Source organism: Salvelinus namaycush, chromosome 2 (assembly GCF_016432855.1).
Source record: "Salvelinus namaycush isolate Seneca chromosome 2, SaNama_1.0, whole genome shotgun sequence".
NCBI lineage: Eukaryota > Metazoa > Chordata > Actinopteri > Salmoniformes > Salmonidae > Salvelinus > Salvelinus namaycush.
In genome coordinates, this window is record NC_052308.1 from 67097459 (window position 1) to 67120326 (window position 22868).

Below are 22868 nucleotides of genomic sequence, written 5' to 3' on the forward strand. Positions count from 1 at the left end.
TGAACTGCAAAAATAACTGAAGCTGGAGACTCATATCTCCCTCACTAACTTTAAACAGTGCAGCTCACAGATCACTGCACCTGTACATAGCCCATCTGTAAATAGCCCATCCAACAACCTCATCCCCATATTGTTATTTGTTTATTTTGCTCCTTTGCACCCCAATATCTCTACTTGCACATTCATCTTCTGCACATCTATCACTCCAGTGTTAAATTGCTATATTGTAATTATTTCGCCACTATGGCCTATTTATTGCCTTACCTCCCTTATCCTACCTCATTTGCACACACTGTATATAGACTTTTTCTATTGTATTATTGACTATATGTTTGTTTATTCCATGTGTAACTCTGCGTTGTTGTTTGTGTCGCACTGCGTTGCTTTATCTTGGCCAGGTCGCAGTTGTAAATGAGAACTTGTTCTCAACTAGCCTACCTGGTTAAATAAAGGTGAAATAAAAATAATCTGTGATTCTTCCGATTACACCACATCAGTCACTGGCTTTATCAATAAGTGCATCGAGGACTTCGTCCCCACAGTGACTGTACGTACATACCCCAACCAGAAGCCATGGATTACAGGCAACATTTGCACTGAGCTAAAGGGTAGAGCTGCCGCTTTCATGGTGCTTATAAGAAATCCTGCTATGCCCTCTGGCGAACCATCAAACAGGCAAAGCGCCAATACAGGGCTAAGATTGAATCATACTACATACATACTCCGACGCTCGTCTTATGTGGCAGGGCTTGCAAACTATTACAGACTACAAAGGGAAGCACAGCTGCGAGCTGCCCAGTGACATGAGCCAACCAGACGAGCTAAATCACTACTATGCTCGCTTCGAGGCAAGCAACACTGAGGCATGCATGAGAGCACCAGCTGTTCCGGACGACTGTGATCACGCTCTCCGTAGCCGACGTGAGTAAGACCTTTAAACAGGTCAACATTCACAAGGCCGCGGGGCCAGATGGATTACCAGGACGTGTGCTCCGGGCATGTGCTGAACAACTGGCAGGTGTCGGCACTGACATTTTCAAAATGTTCCTGATTGAGTCTGTAATACCAACATGTTTCAAGCAGACCACCATAGTCCCTTTGCCCAAGAACACAAAGGCAACCTGCCTAAATGACTACAGACCCGAAGCACTCACGTCCGTAGCCAAGAAGTGCTATGAAAGGCTGGTAAGGGCTCATAACACCATTATCGCAGAAACCCTAGACTCACTCCAATTTGCATACCACCCAAACAGATCCACAGATGATGCAATCTCTATTGCACTTCACACTGCCTTTTCCCACCTGGACAAAAGGAACACCTACGTAAGAATGCTATTCGTTGACTATGGCTCAGCGTTCAACACCATAGTGCCCTCAAAGCTCATCACTAATCTAAGGATCCTGGGACTAAACACCTCCCTCTGCAACTGGATCCTGGACTTCCTGACGGGCCGCCCCCAGGTGGTGAGGGTAGGTAGCAACACATCTGCCACGCTGATCCTCAACACTGGAGCCCCTCAGGGGTGTGTGCTCAGTCCCCTCCTGTACTCCCTGTTCACCCACGACTGCATGGCCAGGCACGACTCCAACACCATCATTAAGTTTGCAGACGACACAACAGTGGTAGGCCTGAACCCCGACACTGACGAGACAGCCTACAGGGAGGAGGTCAGAGACCTGGCCGGGTGGTGCCAGAATAACAACCTATCCCTCAGCGTAACCAAGACTAAGGAGATGATTGTGGACTACAGGAAAAGGAGGACCGAGCATGCCCCCATTCTCATCGACAGGGCTGTAGTGGAGCAGGTTGTGAGCTTCAAGTTCCTTGGTGTCCACATCACCAACATACTAGAATGGTCCAAACACACCAAGACAGTCGTGAAGAGGGCACAGCAAAGCCTATTCCCCCTCAGGAAACAAAAAAGATTTGGCATGGGTTCTCAGATCCTCAAAAGGTTCTACAGCTGCAACATCGAGAGCATCCTAACTGGTTGCATCACTGCCTGGTACGGCAACTGCTCGGCCTCCGACTGCAAGGCACTACAGAGGGTAGTGCGTACGGCCCAGTACATCACTGGGGCTAAGTTGCCTACCATACAGGACCTCTACACCAGGCTCTGTCAGAGGAAGGCCCTAAAATATTGTCAAAGACCCCAGCCACCCCAGTCATAGACTGTTCTCTCTACTACCGCATGGCAAGCAGTACTGGGGCGCCAAGTCTAGGACCAAAAGGCTTCTCAACAGCTTTTACCCCCAAGCCATAAGACTCCTGAACAGGTAATCAAATGGCTACCCGGACTACTTGCATTGTGTCCCCACCCCCCTTTTACGCTGCTGCTATTCTCTGTTTATCATATATGCATAGTCACTTTAACCATACCTACATGTACATACTACCTCAATTAGCCCGACTAACCAGTGCCTGTATATAGCCTCGCTACTGTATATAGCCTCACTACTGTTATTTTACTGTTGTTTTTATTTCTCTACTTATCTATTGTTCACCTAATATCTATTTTTTACTTAGAAATTGCACTGTTGGTTAGGGCCCGTAAGTAAGCAATTCACTGTAAGGTCTACACCTGTTGTATTCGGCGCACGTGACAAATAAACTATGATTTGATTTGATATGTCATTATGTGTGTGTGTGTGTGTGTGTGTGTGTGTGTGTGTGTGTGTGTGTGTGTGTGTGTGTGTGTGTGTGTATGAGAGACTCACTAGATCATAAGGATCTCCACCACTCTCCATTAAGAGCATATTGGTAGGCTGAATGTTATTTGTGGTGGTAATAGCACTACTGTTTGTACTACTGTTTCAGGTAGTAAACAGTAGGAAACAGATGTAGTAAATGAATGGTAGTGACCAGTGGTTAGAGTGTTAACTGACCTGTGCCTGTGATCCGTTCAGCATCAGGTAATAGAGCTTGCTGAGGATACTCTGCTGGAGCTGGTCCCAGGACAGGGTACGCTCCTCTCTCATGAGGAAGGGAGGGCCGAACCTGGAGCGGGGGTGAAGGAGAGGGAGGAAAGGAGGGAGGGAGAGGGAGAGAGAGAGAAGGATAGAGGGAGAAGGATGGAGGGAGAAGAATGGAGGGAGAAGGAGATGAAGGGAGAAGGAGATGGAGAATGAGAGGGATGGAGGAGTGAAGGAGAGGAAGATAGAGTAGGGGAGAGGGAGAGGGAGAGAGAAGGAAGAAGAGGTAAAGAGATGAGCGAGAGGGAGGAAGAGAGAGAGAGAGGGAGACAGATGGGTAGAAAAAATACAATGTTATTCTGCAGTTGTTTGAGAGAGGCAAACATATGTTTGGATTTGCATGAAGTAGAGTACATTACAACCCTGTGGCCTTTTGAATGTGAAACGTAGTTAAGCAGGTCTCTCAACTCAACATGTATTTAATGATCACAGGACTACAAGTGAAGAGAAAGACAGTATTTTCAATGCGGCATTGTAAGCATATTTCAGGCATGAGAACATTTTGGCTGAGAATGTCATTTTTTAAATGATGGATTTACATTTCCATTAGCATTGTGTGGATTTGAGAGAGAACTAGTCAGTGATCCCAATGAGAAAACCTAGAAGAAACTATTTTCAATGAATTGAACATATTTTTTATCTACTGCTTAGATTGGTTTTCTCATAAAACTGGAGGAGGCTGTTTTGAGACTTCAGTGTGTGTGTGTGTGTGTGTGTGTGTGTGTGTGTGTGTGTGTGTGTGTGTGTGTGTGTGTGTGTGTCTGTGTGAAACAGTCTGTCCTTGCCACTAGTGCCACCCCGTCCCTCAAACCGGTTTATAAGAGTGAGCAGGTAAGCCATTGTTTACTGTTATGGGAATTGTTTCTCCTTTAGGTTAGCCCAAGGCCCAAACTCTACCCCAAAGACATCTATGATCATCATCCATTCAAACGTTCTACTAGACACAAGGTGAGCCCAGGGTGAATATCCTCAACTTTGGAAGTATGCTTGGGGTCATTGTCCATTTGGAAGACCCATTTGTGACCAAGCTTTAACTTCCTGACTGATGTCTTGAAATGTTGCTTCAATATATCCACATAATTTTCCTCCCTCATGATGCCACCTATTTTGTGAAGTGCACCAGTCCCTCCTGCAGCAAAGCACCCCCACAACATGATGCTGCCACCCCCGTGCTTCACGGTTGGGATGGTGTTCTTCGGCTTGCAAGCATACCCCTTTTTCCTCCAAACATAACGATGGTCATTATGGCCAAACAGTTCTATTTTTGTTTCATCAGACCAGAGGACATTTCTCCAAAAAGTACAATCTTTGTCCCCATGTGCAGTTGCAACCCGTAGTCTGGCTTTTTATGGCGGTTTTGGAGCAGTGGCTTCTTCCTTGCTGAGCGGCCTTTCAGGTTATGTCGATATAGGACTCGTTTTACTGTGGATATAGATACTTTTGTACCTGTTTCCTCCAGCATCTTCACAAGGTCCTTTGCTGTTGTTCTGGGATTGATTTGCACTTTTCACACCAAAGTACGTTAATTTCTAGGAGACAGAACGTGTCTCCTTCCTGAGCGGTATGACGGCTGCGTGGTCCCATGGTGTTTATACTTGCGTACTATTGTTTGTACAGATGAATGTGGTACCTTCAGGCATTTGGAAATTGCTCCCATATATGAAACAGACTTGTGGAGGTCTACAATTTTTCTTCTGAGGACTTGGCTGATTTCTCTTGATTTTCCCATGATGTCAAGCAAAGAGGCACTGAGTTTGAAGGTAGGCCTTGAAATATATCCACAGGTACACCTCCAATTGACTCAAATGATGTCAATTAGCCTATCAGAAGCTTCTAAAGCCATGACATCATTTTCTGGAATTTTCCAAGCTGTTTAAATGCACAGTCAACTTAGTGTATGTAAACTTCTGACCCACTGGAATTGTGATATAATCTGCCTGTAAACAATTGTTGGAAAAATTACTTGTGTCATGCACAAAGTAGATGTCCTAACCGACTTGCCAAAACTATAGTTTGTTAACAAGAAATGTGTGGAGTGGTTGAAAAACGAGTTTTAATGACTCCAACTTAAGTGAATTTAAACTTCCGACTTCAACTGTAACTACTCAATGGGCTGGTTACCTGGACACATTACTGGAGAATCTCTATTGCATTTTAGTCCAGGACTGAGCTTAATCTGTGTCTGTGAAACTGGCCCAATATCAGCCGTTAACACCATTATGTGGTTATGATCTGTAGGCTTTTCCTCTGTTGTAAAGACAGTTCGGGGGGGAAAGAGAGAGAGAGAAGGCTTCTGTCAAACAGGCAGCAATCTGAGCCAACCACAGTTGACATGTGCCAGTCAGGGGGCATAAACAGAACGCCAGTCTCCCCATGACAATACAAATTAACAGTAAACATCAGACTCCCAGAAGTTCCAAAAGAATACAGACATTTCAAATGTCATATTATGTCTATATACAGTGTTTTAATGATTTGAAAATAGTTCAAATACAAAAGTGAAAATAAATAAACATAAATATGGGCTGAATTTACAGTGGTGTTTGTTCTTCACTGGTTGCCCTTTTCTTGTGGCAACAGGTCACAAATCTTGCTGATGTGATGGCACACTATGGTATTTCACCTAGTAGATATGGGAGTTTATCAAAATTGGGTTTGTTTTCGAATTCTTTGTGGATCTGTGTAATCTGAGGGAAATATGTGTCTCTAATATGGTCATACATTTGGCAGGAGGTTAGGAAGTACAGCTCAGTTTCCATCTCATTTTGTGGGCAGTGTGCACATACAGTAGCAGGTCTTCACTTGAGAGCCAGGTCTGCCTATGGCGGCCTTTCTCAATAGCAATGCTATGCTCACTGAATCTGTACAGAGTCAAAGTTTTCCTTAAGTTTGGGTCAGTCACAGTGGTCAGGTATTCTGCCACTGTGTACTATCTGTTTAGGGCCAAATAGCATTCTAATTTGCACAGTTTTTTTGTTAATTCTTTCCAATGTGTAAAGTAATTTTTTTTGTTTTCTCATGATTTGGTTGGGTCTAATTGTGTCGCTGTCCTGGGGCTCTGTGGGGTCTGTTTGTGAACAGAGCCCCAGGACCAGCTTGCTTAGGGGACTCTTCTCCAGGTTCATCTCTCTGTAGGTGATGCCTTTTTGATAATTAGCGGGTATCGGCCTATTTCTGCTCTGCGTGTGTTATTTGGTGTTTTACGTTGTACACGGGGTATATTTTTGCAGAATTCTGCATGCAGTCTCTCTCTCTCTCATAGACATTAAATAATTCAAAGCTGTTTACTGGGATTTACAGTATTTGGTTTCTCTCAGGAGCGATGCTCCCTTTGATTCTCAGTAGGAAAAAATACATGTTTTAAAAGATGTCTAAAAATTGTGACATATATCAGCCCAATTTTGATATTTTGCCCAATTATTGGCAAAAGAGCTGATCTGATTGGTCAAAATACCAATTAGTGGAAAAATATCAAAATTATTCTGCCTGTGTAAACGCAACCTGTGTAATGTGAACTGGAAAATGGAACTCGGAGCACGTCCCCTTGGGCCCAGTGGGTACTCGTTACAGCTGGAACCAGTAAAGAGAGAGCATAGCTTTTGCCCTTATAAAATACACTCTGTTCAAACTGTTGGTGCATATCGTTTATCATAACTCCTCTGTTCACCCATGATATACTATTTCGCTATAAACTAAAAAGGCTTGTTTGATTCACACCTAACACCTCATATTTTCAAAATGGCCTCCGACCCAATCAACCAATCCAGACTCCCTCCCACCCACCCACCCAATCAACCAAACCTGACTCACCTGACAGCCTGCTGGCCAGAGCCTGCCGTGTTGCAGATTATGAGGAGGACCTTGGTCGAACCACCGTGGTTCAGAAACTCTGAGGACAGAGTGGTCGATGGGGGTAACCTTTGACCCTCTGGCCCTGAGGTGTACGGCGAGGATGGGAGGCTGTGGTTGTAGCCTGAGAGAGGAGAGAGAGGTTAAAGGTTAGACACGGGTCAAGAGAGAGGTCAAAGTTGAGCTCAGACACAAGGTCGTATACATAACGGGGGTAGCTTGTGCCAGAGTGTGCTCAAGAGGGGTTCTATCAGGTCTCAATGACTCAAAATGACACAATTTGACACCACCCACAACTGTGAAAACAAACCGTATTAAGTGAAAGTCATTATACAATGGAGCAACGATTTAGATTTACCCAAAGGGTGGCATTGTAATATTGACATCTGTTACGACATGTACACATTGATTCATCGTAGGTAATAGCTACAGGGGGAGTGTGTAGGAGTCGGAATCTCTGTCTCCCGGGCAACATAAACATTGTAAATGTTGACATTATCTGAGGATTTAATTAAACACACTTGTTCAACGCCGCCGAGCAATTAATCACTGTCGCTGTAGAAATGTGTCACACACACACACACAGCGGTGCATGTACTGAGAAACTCTAATCATTCAGGAGCACAGGAAGTGCACTGTAACATCGTATCATGTCATCTCATATATCGAAGCTGCCAGAGAGAAGGCCACCACTTGAGTATCAACGGATGTACAGTTGAAGTCGGAAGTTTACATACACCTTAGCCAAATAGATTTAAACTCAGTTTTTCACAATTCCTGACATTTAATCCTAGTAAAAATTCCCTGTCTTAGGTCAGTTAGGATCACCACTTTATTTTAAGAAATGTTCCTTACTTATGATGCCACATATTTTGTGAAGTGCACCAGTCCCTCTTGGAGCAAAGTACACCGACAACATGATGTTGCCACCACCGCGCTTAAATGTTGGGATGGTGTTCTTTGGCTTGCAACCCTCCCCCCTTTTCCTCCAAACATAACGATGGTCATTATGGCCAAACAGTTCTATTTTTGTTTCATCAGACCAGAGAACATTGTTCCAAAAAGTACGATCTTTGTCCCCATGTGCAGTTGAAAACCGTAGTCTGGCTTTTTTATGCCGGTTTTAGAGCAGTGGCTTCTTCCTTGCTGAGCGACCTTTCAGGTTATGTCGATATAGGACTTGTTTTACTGTGGATATAGATACTTTTGTACCTGTTTCCTCCAGCATCTTCACAAGGTCCTTTGCTGTTGTTCTGGGATTGATTTGCACTTTTCGCACCAAAGTACATTAATCTCTAAGAGACAGAACGTGACTCCTTCCTGAGCGGTATGACAGCTGCGTGGTTCCATGGTGTTTATATTTGCGTACAATTGTTTGTACAGATGAACATGGTACCTTCAGGCGTTTTGAAATTGCTCCCAAGGATGAACCAGACTTGTGGAGGTGTACAATTTTTTTTCTGAGGTCTTGGCTGATTTCTCTTGATTATCCCATTATGTCATGCAAAGAGGCACTGAGTTTGAAGGTAGGCCTTCAAATACATTCACAGGTACACCTCCAATTGACTCAAATTATGTCAATTAGCCTATTCGAAGCTTCTAAAGACATGACATCATTTTCTGGAATTTTCCAAGCTGTTTAAAGGCACAGTCAACTTGGTGTATGTAAACTTCTGACCAACTGGAATTGTGATACAGTGAATTATAAGTGAAATAATCTGTCTGTAAACAATTGTTGGAAAAATTACTTGTGTCATGCACAAAGTAGATGTCCTAACCGACTTGCCAAAACTATAGTTTGTTAACAAGAAATGTGTGGAGTGGTTGAAAAACTAATTTTAATGACTCCAACCTAAGTGTATGTAAATTTCCGACTTCAACTGTATTCACCAGTGCATGGCCTTTGATGAGTAAGACTAAATTAATGAATAATCAAGTATTCCATTTTACAAGATAAATTGAAATAGCTTTTGGCTTAGTTGATTCCTCTCAACTATCGGATAGTAAATCATGACACCCTGTGTCATCTCTCTCTCTCTCTCTCTCTCTCTCTCTCTCTCTCTCTCTCTCTCTCTCTCTCTCTCTCTCTCTCTCTCTCTCTCTCTCTCTCTCTCTCTCTCTCTCTCTCTCTCTCTCTCTCTCTCTCTCTCTCTCTTTCTCTTTCTCTTTCTCTTTCTCACCCTCACCACCCCATCTCTGATATTGAATTCCCCCCTGGGAAGATAAAAGGCACTGAAAGGCCCAAAGCCAGTTTCATTTTAATCCACACAGAAAGGCTAGCCTGTTACCACGACTATAAGGAGCATAAGCAAATAACTAAATGCCAAGGACACAAAAGCTTACTTCTCCCACAAGACAACACAAGTATGCTATTTTAAACATATACAAAACCTACACTTCTATGTCCTGAAATGACTCAGGAAAGCAGTGGTCTGTTGGGATAGCTGAGTCGGTGAAGAGTGCGGGTGGGTCTGTCTGTCTGGCTGCTGTATCTTCCAGACAGGGTCTGAGGGGAGAACCCCATGCCAGACTCTCATTCTCACACCCTCTCCCTCATTCCTTCTTTCTCAGCCAGCCAGGAGAGAGGGATATATAGAGGGAGAGAGGGAGAGGGAGAGAGAGACAAGGAGGAGAGTGTGGGAGAGCAGTGCTAGTAGAAGGGGAGTGACGCTGGAGTGTCTCTTCAGGGACTGAGCTGTTTAATTACAATTGTCAAACTCACACATCTCCCGCCCTACTTCTGTCTCTCTATTGCACTCTTTCTCCGCCCCTCTCTCTTTTTAGACCTACTATTTCACTATCATTTTTTCACACACAGACACACACACTACAATTCTCTCTCTCTCTTTAGCTTTTCCATTGATGCTTCAGGGCTTACCAACTCCAATATTCCATTGATGCTTCGGGGCTTACCAACTCCAATATTCCATTGATGCTTTGGGGCTTACCTAATTATCTTCATTGTATCAATACTGAAGTGAACAAAATCAGTGTCTAGAGTTGATTGATATACACTACCGTTCAAAAGTTTGGGGTCACAGACATTTCCTTGTTTTTGCAAGAAAGGCAATTTTTTGTTGTTAAAATAACATCAAATTGATCAGAAATACAGTGTAGACATTGTTAATGTTGTAAATGACTATTGTAGCTGGAAACGGCTGATTTTGAATGGAATATCTACAGAGGCGTACAGAGGCCCATTATCAGCAACCATCACTCCTGTGTTCCAATGGCACGTTGTGTTAGCTAATCCAAGTTTATCATTTTAAAAGGCCAATTGATCATTAGAAAACACTTTTGCAATTATGTTAGCACAGCTGAAAACTGTTGTTCTGATTAAAGAGGCAAGAAAACTGGCCTTTAGATGAGTTGAGTATCTGGAGCAGCAGCATTTGTGGGTTCAATTACAGGCTCAAAATGACCAGAAACAAAGCACTTTCTTCTGAAACTCGTCAGTCTATTCTTGTTCTGAGAAATTAAGGCTATTCCTTGTGAGAAATTGCCAAGAAACTGAAGATCTCGTACAGTGCTGTGTACTACTCCCTTCACAGAACAGTGCAAACTGGCTCTTACCAGAATAGAAAGAGGATGGGAGGCCCTGGTGCACAACTGAGCAAGAGGACAAGTACATTAGAGTGTCTAGTTTGAGAAACAGACGCCTCACAAGTCCTCAACTGGCAGCTTCATTAAATAGTACCCGCAAAACACCAGTCTCAACGTCAACAGTGAAGAGGCGACTCCGGGATGCTGGCCTTCTAGGCAGAGTTGCAAAGAAAAAGCCATATCTCAGACTGGCCAATAAAAAGAAAAGATCAAGATGGGCAAAAGAACAGATACTGGACAGAGAAACTCTGCCTAGAAGGCCAGCATCCCGGAGAGACTGGTGTTTTTCTTTAATCAGCACAACAGTTTTCAGCTGTGCTAACATAATTGCAAAAGGGTTTTCTAATGATCAATTAGCCTTTTAAAATGATAAACTTGGATTAGTTAACACAATGGGCCTCTGTACGCCTATGTAGATATTCCATTAAAAATCAGCTGTTTCCAGCTTCAATGGTCATTTACAACATTAACAATGTCTACACTGTATTTCTGATCAATTTGATGATATTTTAATGGACAAAACCTTTGCTTTTCTTTCAAAAACAAGGACATTTCTAAGTGACCCCAAACTTTTGAACGGTAGTGTATACTGACTTAAAATATAAACACATGTAAAGTTGTCCCATGTTTCATGAGCTTAAAATTAAAGATCCAAGAAATGTTCCATACACACAAAATGCTTATTTCTCTCAAATGTTGTGCACAAATTTGTTTACATCCCTGTTAGTGAGCATTTTTCCTTTGCCAAGACAATCTATCCACCTGACAGGTGTGGCATATCAAGAAGCTGATTAAACAGCATGCTCATTACACAGGAGCACCTTGTGCTGTGGACAATAAAAGGCCACTCTAAAATGTGCAGTTTTATCACACAACACAATGCTACAGATGTCTCAAGTTTTGAGGGAGCGTGCAATTGGCATGCTGACTTCAGGAATGTCCACCAAAGCTGTTGCCAGAGAATGTAATGTTAATTTCTCTACCATAAACCACCTCCAACGCCATTTTAGGGAATATGGCCGTACACCCTACCGGCCTCACACCTTACCACACCAGCCCAGGACCTCCACATCCGGATTCCTCAGCTACGGTATCGTCTGAAAACAGCCACCCGGACAGCTGATGAAACAGGAGTATTTCTGTCTGTTATAAAGCCCTTTTGTGGGGAAAAACTCATTATGATTGGCTGGGCCTGGCTCCCCAGTGGGTATGCCCTCCCAGGCCCACCCATGGCTGTGCCCCTGCCCAGTCATGTGAAATCCATAGATTAGGGCCTAATGAATATATTTCAATAGATTGATTTCATTATATGAACTGTAAAATCGTTGAAATTATTGCATGTTTGGTTTATATTTTTGTTCAGTATAGAAGATGTAGGGATGCAGGGTGGTACGAGGACATTGGAACACTGTAGCACACTGCACCAGAGCACCCGCAGCACCTGTCTCACATTCACATAGGAGGAGGGATACGTATTGTAATGAACACCAAAATAACTACGGCTCTAATCATTTTTTTTTTTTTTACAATAACCCCCAGGGATCTACTTCTTCACCGCAGTTACTCAGGCCTACTTTTTTTGCTTCACTCCTTTAAGCTAGTTTTAATATCAGAGCCTTAATTTAAAACTGTGTTCCCTAAAGTACCATCATGCTGGATGACGACTTGATTATCTCTGTCTGACAAGTGAGAATATATGAATATTGGCTCATTGATGATGACTTGACATAATAGTCTCTTCTATGACAGGGGGATTAAAACATAATACTTTTGAGATGTCGTAGTAGAAAAATAAAAGTGGGTTTACAACCCATTTGTGAATATAGGTCATAGGCATAAAGCTGTTGTTAGCTGGCGAGCCTGCAGGCTACAGCACATACAGAGCTGCTTCAGTTTAGTCTGGTCATAGAATTCCAGCTGGTTGTTGTGCCTGTGACTGCTGAATTGAATGCTCAACCTAAATCAATTATTATTGTGTAATAATAAATATCACAAAATCCTTTTCAAATGCTTTTCTGCTCCTACAAGCTTAGTGTCTTGGTTTGTCACCTAGACAAGTGACCCCTGTTAATTCTGTCCACACTCTGTGCTAAAAATACCCAGGGGGTAGTGGGGTCCGGCGGAGGGCGGGAGAGGGGACAAGCCCTAGACGAGACAGATGTCCCGACATTTCCTGTGTCTGGTTGCCATCACCACAGGTGACCAGAGGACACCTGAGTTGTCTGCTGCTTGGATAAATGACAGATGGAGGAAAATGTCAGGGGGAGAGAGAGAGAAAGAGAAAGAGAGAGAGAAAGAGAAAGAGAGAGAGAGAGAGAGAAAGAGAGAGAGAAAGAGAGAGCGAGAGAGAGAAAGAGAGAGAAAGAGAGAGAGAGAAAGAGAGAGAAAGAGAGAGAGAAAGAGAGAGAAAGAGAGAGAGAGAGAGAGAGAGAGAGAGAGAGAGAGAGAGAGAGAGAGAGAGAGAGAGAGAGAGAGAGAGAGAGAGAGAGAGAGAGAAAGGGGGAGATATAGACTTGCCACACCTGCTCCCCCTCGCCGGATCCCAAACCTGCATCTCATCACCGCCACACCAGGTCCCAGAAGACCTTCCGACCTCTATGATTGATTCCACGGTTGCCTCCCGGTATCTGGGCAACATGTATCTTGATAAGTTATCTATCTGTGCCATCTATAGTGAATAAATAAAAAAAGGAAACAGAGTCTTGGGTCTAAAATCCAGTAAATTATACGACACAGACAGTCAGAGATTATAGAGGCTGTAAGAGAAGCAGAGGAAGAGCGAACTCACTGATGGAATGTTATGTGGTTGTGATCGGGCTGTTGCATCCTCTGTGGGTGTATACCTAGAGTCTAAAACCACAACTACACAACTGGTCTATTCACATGGATGGCATTCTTCACTGACTTTAAACCTGTTCCCTCCCTCTTTCTGAATGGCCATCTCCCCATCCTGCCTATCTCTGATTGGCTTGTGTAAAATATGCCATGACATTACTCAGGATGTTTACTCAGAAGTAAACCATAACGATGAGGAAATCAATTAACTCATGTTTCTGAAGCAATTTTGTTGACGTAACAGTATATCAGTGCCAGAGGTGAAACACCACGGCCATGCTGCTAACAGCTAAAAGACTGTCTTTCAACACACTCTTCGAAAAAAGGGTTCCAAAGGGGTTCTTCGGCTGTCCCAATAGATGCGTTAAAGGAGTCAATGGAACACAGACGTTTCATTGACCAGACTGGCGCACATTCAACAAATCTGATGGAACAAAGTGAATATTTGTCAAATCCGTCATGATTTATGTATTTTAACAGTCCCACAATGTGGTTACTTACGTCGATTTGGATATTTGGCTGTTTTCGCTGCATAACATGTAGAAGTTGTCCCCTTTTAGGTTTAGAAGAAGTGACTGCTTAATGCGAACTCCATTTCTTAAAAGCTGGTTGGCATAGCAACTCCAGCATTCAGAAATCAGTGGTGGTAGTCAAATAATGTTTTAACATAATTGCAAAAGGCTTTTCTAATGATCAATTAGCCTTTTAAAATGATAAACTTGGATTAGCTAACACAACGTGCCATTGGAACACAGGGGTGATGGTTGTTGATAATGTGCCTCTGTACGCCTATGTAGATATTCCATTAAAAATCAGACGATTCCAGGTACAATAGTCATTTCCAACATTAACAATGTCTACACTGTATTTTTGATCAATTTGATGTTATTTTAAATGGACAAAAATGTTTTGCTTTTCTTTTAAAAACAAGGACATTTCTAAGTGACCCCAAACTTTTGAACGGTAGTGTACATAGGCATTAATATGGAGTTGGTCCCCCCTTTGCTGCTATAACAGCCTCCACTCTTCTGGGAAGGCTTTCCACTAGATGTTGGAACATTGCTGTGGGGACTTGCTTCCATTCAGCCACAAGAGCATTAGTGAGGTCAGGCACTGATGTTGGGCGATTAGGCCTGGCTCACAGTATTCCAATTCATCCCAAATGTGTTCAATGGGGTTGAGGTCAGTGCTCTGTGCAGTCCAGTCAAGTTCTTCCACACTGATCTCGACAAACCATTTTTGTATGGACCTTGCTTTGTACACGGGGCCATTGTCATGCTGAAACGGGAAAGGACCTTCCCCAAATTGTTGCCACAAGGTTGGAAGCACAGAATTGTCTAGAATGTCATTGTATTCTGTAGCGTTAAGAAATCCTGTCATTTGAACTAAGGGGCCTAGCCCGAACCATGAAAAACAGCGTGATTCATCACTCCGGAGAATACGTTTCCACTGCTCCACAGCCCAATGGCGGCGAACTTTACACTACCCCAGCCGACGCTTGGCATTGTGCATGTTGATCTTAGGCTTGTGTGCGGCTGCTTGGCCATGGAAAACCCAGTTCATGAATCTCCTGACAAACCGTTCTTGTGCTGACATTGCTTGCAGAGGCAGTTTGGAACTCGTTAGTGAGTGATGCAACCGAGGACAGACCATGCGCTTCAGCACTTGGAGGTCCCGTTCTGTGAGCTTGTGTGGCCTACCACTTAGCGGCTGAGCTGTTGTTGCTCCTAGACGTTTCCACTTCACAATAACAGCACTTACAGTTGACCAGGGCAGCTCTAGCAGGGCAGACATTTGACAAACTGACTTGTTGGAAAAGTGGGATCTATGACAGTTCCACGTTGAAAGTCACTGAGCTCTTCAGTAAGGCCATTCTACTGCCAATGTTTGTCTATGGAGATTACATGGCTGTGTGCTCTATGTTATACACCTGTCAGCAACGGGTGTGGCTGAAAAAGCCGAATCCATTCATTTGAAGGGGTGTCCAGATACTTTTGTAAATATAATGTAACATGCTGACATGTTGACACAATGTCACAATCAAACACAAACTTTAACGTGAAACAAATGGTCCCCATTCATCTTTCAAACTACAGTATTTCAAGATGTACTTCTGACGATGGGTTTAAACAGCTCATCATCAATCATTGAAAAACTGCCTTGTAAAAGCAGATGGAGATATGTGGGCTGAGCCATTGAGCACAGCTGGGGCTTTTTCTCAGCATTCTCTTCACCACCCATTAGCAGATACATCCACAACCTGTGTGTGTGTGTGGGTGTGTGTGTGTTGGTTTAAAGATGCTTGCCTTGAGTGTGTGAATATATAACAATACAATAACAATAAAATGTGCTCACTAAAGGCAGAGCTAATGTGCTCTGTGTAAGTGCCAATGCATCCTCCACTGCTCAGACAACCTCAGAGCTACACAACATTCAACCCCAACCGTGTCTCCAGTCAACAGCTTTTAGCATTTTGATAGGATGAAAGGAAACTCACACTGAGATTCTACCTGTTGCTTTCCATAGAACTCCTCTGTCCAGTGTGAAGGGAGATGAATACTGAATACAGTGGTAGAGAAAGAGTGAGAGTGTGTGTGTGTGTGTGTGTGTTTGTGTCTGTGTCCACTGACAGATTCCTTTATCTGGGTGGATATGTCCCTGCTTCGCCACCTTTCCCAGAGGGCACCTCTTGTTTCACACAAACCCTCTCTCAGCCCTGATTCTCCGACCTCGCCAAACCGACAACTCTGCCTCTAGAGCTTGATAGACTCTTTGATTACCTCAGGGACAACAGGCCTTTTGTAAAGTAAGAGTGTCTAAAAAGTTGGTAGGAAAGTTTCAGAGATTTTCTCTAACTGAAGGCATTTATGTACTGTAATAGACAACGGACATATATGTTCTGTTGAGAGATGAAATCGGATATTGTCATATCTGTATAAAGTTTCCTTGATTTTTTGTGTTTTCTATCATGAGCGCTTGACTCCATGGCTAGCAATACCACGTTTTCCCAAATAACAAATCTCATTACATATGAAGGAGAAGGGTTGATCCAATATCCCTAAGAATGTCTTCCTGTGGTTTCCAATAACTTCTAATATGAAAAACCAACAGAAATTCAGAACCATGAAACGGTGGAGACTATTCCTCCAGAGCAAAAAACCCATCCATAAAATCCATCTCTTAAAATAGACTATGACTTCCGCCTAAAAACATCTCACCTAAAGTTATATTTGTCTTTCTCTTCTGCCAGTGCGACACAAATGCATGCCATTGTTCTACCAGCCAGTGTGCATTTTATACCTCTCTCTCACTCTCTCTCCCGCTCCCCCTCTCTCTCCTAATGTTTTCAACACATTTCTTAGGCTCTGCTAATTTTGACTCCCCACCAGGAGGTAATGGGCCTGATTCCCAGTCCCCCGCTGAACGACTTCCTCTTATCCGACATGAGAAATCGTAACCTTTCCTTCGCTAACCAAATTCCCCGTTTCAATTTGGGACTTTTATTAGCCGGTGAGCAGATTGGCTTTGTGCCTCTGCTGTGCCCGCTGGGGCTCAGGTTGTGACGATGTTGTAGAGAGAGTTATGAGACACACACACACATACGACACTGAGACAGACAGGCAGGCAGACATGCCCGCACGCACACACACTCACATGAAATGAGATTACACACACAGGGCCATTAATCATGGTGTGGAGTCTGGACCACGCCGGAGGTCAACAGTGTGACTGTCTGTCTGTAGCCCAAAGGGGGGAGTGACGCACAGGCTAAGGCACATACGTACCAGCCAAAGGGGGGCTGGGACGTGTGGTATATATATATAAGAGAGAGAGAGAAGAGAGAAGAGAGAGAAGAGAGAAGAGAGAAGAGAGAGGGTGGGTCATGACTGGCTGATTTGTACCGCCAAATGAGGGCCTGTCTTGTCACAGGTTAAAAGAGCCAACGGTGTCCATAATGATACATATTTCTACAGCGGAAGAGAGGGAGGGAGATACTACAAGCTTAATACAGTCAATATGGGCCGTGACAGCAGTGGTTTGAATGCTAGTCCATATACGTAAGCGTCCGTTGTTTATTTACGACGATGACAGCGGTTTCATGACAGGTTGTCTTATTCGAACATGGCCCATTTAAATGAGGCTCTAACAGTCTGCAAAGGTTCCACATCATCTTTCTATGGCTAACCACAAGAGGTAGGAACTTCTGCGTATTGTTTGTGACAGACTCAGCAGTCAGAGCTGTCCCACCAATTCATTCTTAATTAGGACAATTTCCTTATTCATTGTGACTCATCATGACAATATCATTACAGCCTAGCCTACATCCTACAATATATTATCAACCCAGCCCCACTCTTCAGTATTACATTTCTACAGCTGTTTGATAAAACAAAGAGGGTAAATGTGGTACTGGATGCTGAAACCACAGCATTATAGCGCCGTAATAATGCATGTATATTTCAATGGCTCATTTGATTACATCCACATCACCCAGGGGTTCTGATTGAGTGATGATTACAGATGATTACAGGATACTTAACCAGCACAATAAGGAGCACACTAACCAATTAGACAACAATAGGATGTAACAATATCTCATCACGTCCTCTCCCTCCCCACAGCTCTGTAAAGCTAACAGTGTGCGCGCGCACACACACACACACACACACACACTGTTACTCAGGCTTCTATTCAATCTATTCCATTAAAGCAATGAAGGCCCTATTCAATAAACCTGGTACAGGCGTTTAGCTGTTGTGAAATGACCCCCCATTGTTATGGAGACAGTGGGGTAGTTAAGATGGCAGGGAGGTGTTCTGAGATGTCAGAAACAGTAATGACGCTTGCAGTAACTGAATGCATGTTATGCTGAGTCTAATCAGCTCAGTTCAGGTTTTGAATCATTACATTGGTAATAGGAGTTCATTCATCATTTACAGTAGAATGTATATAAAAAAATAGAGTTATTGTATACATGTGTGTACTGCAGGTGTGCCTTTGAGTGCTAATGAGTGTGTCGGTGTGTGTGTGTTCCTGTTTGCCTCTTCCTCTCTCCTCTACCCTCAGTCTGATCACCTCCAGTAGCACCAGGACATTATTTTCTCTCCTCTGTCTCCAGGTGATAAAGATATCGTTCTATCGTTCCTGGAGAGAGATTGAGGATCGTACATTTTTCATGACCCCTTTGAGCACATTATTGAATTATTGATGTGGCCCTTTTCAGGAGTTAAAGAACGTTGGAAAAACACAGTAAGGGTTTCATTTAGCTCTGAACGTAGCCCGCCCGATCGGGCGTCCCCCAGGGATAAGAGTTAAGACACCCTCCTTTTGGAAACGGGTCAACTAGATAGGAGTCAACAGGTGAGAAAAAGTCTGTACGTACATGCGTGCACTCGCCATATCAATAGTTAATTTGACGCCGCCTGGCAAAGCTGCGGCTGATTTCAAAGGGAGGTGACGCAATGCTGGCTCCATCTCATCCACGTTCACGATCCAAGAGAGAGTGAGCATATGTGTGTGTGCATGTGTGTCGTGTGTGTGAGTGAGAGCGAGCCTTTACCTCAGTACATCAAGCCCTCAGCTAGATATAAGACCGTCAGAGACACTGTCTGAGAGAATTTAATAACCTAGACAGAGATACAGTACCTGTCCATGGAATGTCAAGAAATTGAAACGGCTAAGAACCTATAGCTCCATAGCTTTGTCTGAACAAACACTATCCATTGTGCTGAAGCCAAATTGCTTCAGGCTAGCCTGAGCGAGAGAGAGAGAGAGAGAGAGAGAGAGAGAGAGAGAGAGAGAGAGAGAGAGAGAGAGAGAGAGAGAGAGAGAGAGAGAGAGAGAGAGAGAGAGAGAGAGAGAGAGAGAGAGAGAGAGAGAGAGAGAGAGAGAGAGAGAGAGAGAGAGAGAGAGAGAGAGAGAGAGAGAGAGAGAGAGAGAGACACACTTGGGGCTGTGGATGCAGCCATGGTTACCCAAGATTCGCGTGGAGCCTCCCCGTGTGTGGAGGGGCGGAGCCTGGAAGGCATAGACCACATCGCTCTCCGCAACGCTGGTCAGATCGTCGTCGTCAGAGAACGAACGCTGGAAGCCGGTGGCGTAGAGCTCTGTCAGGACCACCTGGATGGGGGGGGGGGGGGGGGTGATGGAGGGAGAGAGAGAGCGAGGAGGAGATGGTTTAAAGAGATGTACATTGCTTAATACAGACACTTAGCACGGAAGCAGACTTTATGTACTATAAACAGCCATGGACATGGCTAAGTGGCTTAGCATGGCGGTCAAACACACACATACACAGGCTAATAGTTGTAGACAGACAAGCTATAGAGGACAAACAGGGAATGTATGTGACAAAGCAAACAGAGCAGACATGCTATATATATCCTTCTTGAGTTAATACATTTTAAAGGCCCAGTGCAGTCGAAAATGTGATTTTCCACCCTATGGGGTTGGAATAAAACTGACGTTTTGAAAATGATGATGTAAAAGCTGTTAGAAAAGATTGCCAGAAATATCAGTCTGTTTTGGTGGGATGGAGTTTTGGCCTGCCTGGTGACATCACCCCTCCCCACTACTCCCTGACAGTCCTAGCAAAACTCCTCTGTCGTGATTTGACTATAACATTAATCTGAAGAATGTTATTTATCTAATTAACTAACTGTGTTTAATTGTTACCCGATTCAATGAATCATGTAACAATTAACTCATTAGGATCTGGGGCACCACGAGAGTGGTTCTTTGAAGAGTTACCATCTCCCGAATTAAACTCTAAAAGGTCTTTACCTATCACATCTATAAACAGTCAAACAGTCAACATTAATTAATCATAACCTCATATCATATCACCATTCGGAACAGTCGTAACCTTCTTGCATCTGCAAAACCCAGAGCTTTACTTATGATTCAGTACTACACAAATTGGTTTAATTATTTATTTACTAGCTAATTAAATGGGAACACAGGATTAACACGCATACTACACTGATATTGACTGGAGACGTAATACGCTGAAAACAGATCCCTAGCGGAATGACAACATGGATAACACTGCCACATTCAGAAACTACTCTCGCCTACAATAACCATATACTTTGCACACAAACCGCCGCCCGCTTTGAGCAAGAAATCATGAATGTATTTACGTGAAATGCCTGGGTTCGCCGGGGATCTCTCGGTGAACGGGGCAGCCTTGGAAAGGCGGTTGGGGCTTTTTGCGGCACGCTCGTAAGGCTCTGATTGTCCGAAATGGTTCCAACAATTCTTCTACTGTTGTCTTTCTATCCGGTGACTTGTCGTGTAGTCCTGAACAGAACTACAGAGTTGATTTTCCTTCCATTTGCTCTTGGAGATGCTTCTTTGAAGATAGGCTAGCCAACCGTATCGATGGTTCCCCAATGGGGTGATGAGAGTAGCGTAATACAATGGTTTGAGCAGAGTAACAGGATGGTCCTACTTAAATTCGCTTTCGAAGATACTTTACTTAGAACAGCTAATCAGCCGTACCAGTGATTGTCCGGGAGGTGATTTTATCGTCTCCACCTCATCTTGAGATTCAAATTTCAAACCATTTTAAACGCGCAGCTGCAGCTTCATGCTTTTATGGTCCAACGTGTTAACTTCTTAACCCATCATTTATACCTTTTTCTCGAAAGGGCCGGTTCCGGCAGGGTGACATGCTCTCTGTCTGTCTGTCTGTTTGTTTGTGATTACTCAGTGTGCAAAGTTATGGAAAACAATTATCTCTTATAGCTTCTCAAATTACATCTCTCTCTTAACAAAAACACATTCATCATTTTTCATATTACATGCACAACCCATAGAATGGAGACTTCATCTATGTAGTGTGTGTACTTTCCAAGTTACAGTATTTCCTTTATAGCATTTTTAATGACATCACAAAATAACAAACAAAATGACATTAGTGTTCTATAGATCGCCTCTGACCATTCCCAACGTTCTATGTTCGAAATATTAATCCAGAATACGCTTTTGAACATATTAGAGTTTCAGCGGGAAAAGGTCTGTTGAGACAAAGCACATTCCTTTGGTGAATTTGTAGAGGGAGAGCCTGGATCTTCTCCCTTGATTTACAACTGGATGTGAGTTGTTAATCCCCCCTATTTCTTTCCTTCCCCCTCTACGGGTGAACGGGGGTCTGATTGAAGTTATTCATGGCAAACCTGATCTGACCTATTTGGATTCTCGTGGTCAGTCATGACACTTGCTTGAGAAATTGCTCTTTGCTAAGAAGCTATTTTTGGTTATTTTCTGACCATTTTAATTGAAAACAATCACAGCAAGACGCTTAATTGTTACCCAGAAATTATTTGATATTAAGATAAAAATGGCTGCATTGGACCTTTAAGGATTTCTTACTCTCTCCTCACATCTGTTTTCTGAGAAAGCTTTTATCAAATCACAAACAAACAGACAGACAGACAGTGATGTCCCATCCCGCTCCTTCTCACATACCATGACGAGACATTAGGCCCAGCTGTGGGGCTGACAGCAGACTCTCTCTGTCTGGAATATTCCTATCTTTCCCTCTCTTCGTCTGCTCCAGTCTCTGTCATTCTATCTGTCTGGTCTGCTCCAGTCTCTGTCATTCTATCTGTCTGGTCTGCTCCAGTCTCTGTCATTATATACGTCTTGTCTGCTCCAATCTCTGTCATTCTATCTATCTGGTCTGCTCCAGTCTCTGTCATTCTATCTATCTGGTCTGCTCCAGTCTCTGTCATTATATCTGTATGGTTTACTCCAGTCTCTGTCGTTCAAGCCCCTCTCCCTTTCTCTGTCTGTCTAGCCCCTCTCCCTTTCTCTGTCTGTCTAGCCCCTCTCCCTTTCTCTGTCTGTCTAGCCCCTCTCCCTGTCTGTCTAGCACCTCTCCCTTTCTCTGTCTGTCTAGCACCTCTCCCTTTCTCTGTCTGTCTAGCCCCTCCCTCTTTCTCTGTCTGTCTAGCCCCTCTCTCTTTCTCTGACGTTCTAGCCCCTCTCTCTTTCTCTGTCTAGCCCTTCTCTCTTTCTCTGCCTGTCTAGCCCCTCTCTCTTTCTCTGTCTGTCTAGCCCCTCTCTCTTTCTCTGACGTTCTAGCCCCTCTCTCTTTCTCTGTCTGTCTAGCCCCTCTCTCTTTCTCTGTCTGTCTAGCCCCTCTCTCTTTCTCTGTCGTTCTAGCACCCCTCTCTTTCTCTGTCTGTCTAGCCCCTCTCTCTTTCTCTGTCTGTCTATCCCCTCTCTCTTTCTCTGTCTGTCTAGCCCCTCTCTCTTTCTCTGTCTGTCTAGCCCCTCTCTCTTTCTCTGTCTATCCCCTCTCCCATTCTCTGTGTCTCTAGCCCCTCTCCCTTTCTGTCTAGCCCCTCTCCCTTTCTCTGTCTGTCTAGCCCCACTCTCTATCTCTGTCTGTCTAGCCCCTCTCCCTTTCTGTCTGTCTAGCCCCGCTCTCTATCTCTTTCTGTCTAGCCCCTCTCCCTTTCTCTGTCTGTCTAGCCCCGCGCTCTTTCTCTGTCTGTCTAGCCGCTCTCCCTTTCTCTGTCTGTCTGTCTAGCCCCTCTCCCTTTATCTGTCGTTCTAGCCCCTCCCTCTTTCTCCGTCTGTCTAGCCGCTCTCCCTTT

General features: G+C 43.8%; 1 protein-coding gene across 1 annotated transcript in view; it reads right to left on the reverse strand.

Moving 5' to 3' along the window:
• Positions 1-22868, reverse strand: part of LOC120066653 (ubiquitin carboxyl-terminal hydrolase 43-like) — a 69070-nt gene that overhangs the window by 20734 nt on the left and 25468 nt on the right. The window contains exons 4-6 of the mRNA XM_039018088.1: positions 19236-19380; positions 6784-6946; positions 2887-2998 (exon numbers count right to left, since the gene is read on the reverse strand). Of these exons, the coding sequence (XP_038874016.1) occupies positions 2887-2998; positions 6784-6946; positions 19236-19380 (420 nt within the window). The remainder of the gene's footprint in view (positions 1-2886; positions 2999-6783; positions 6947-19235; positions 19381-22868) is intronic.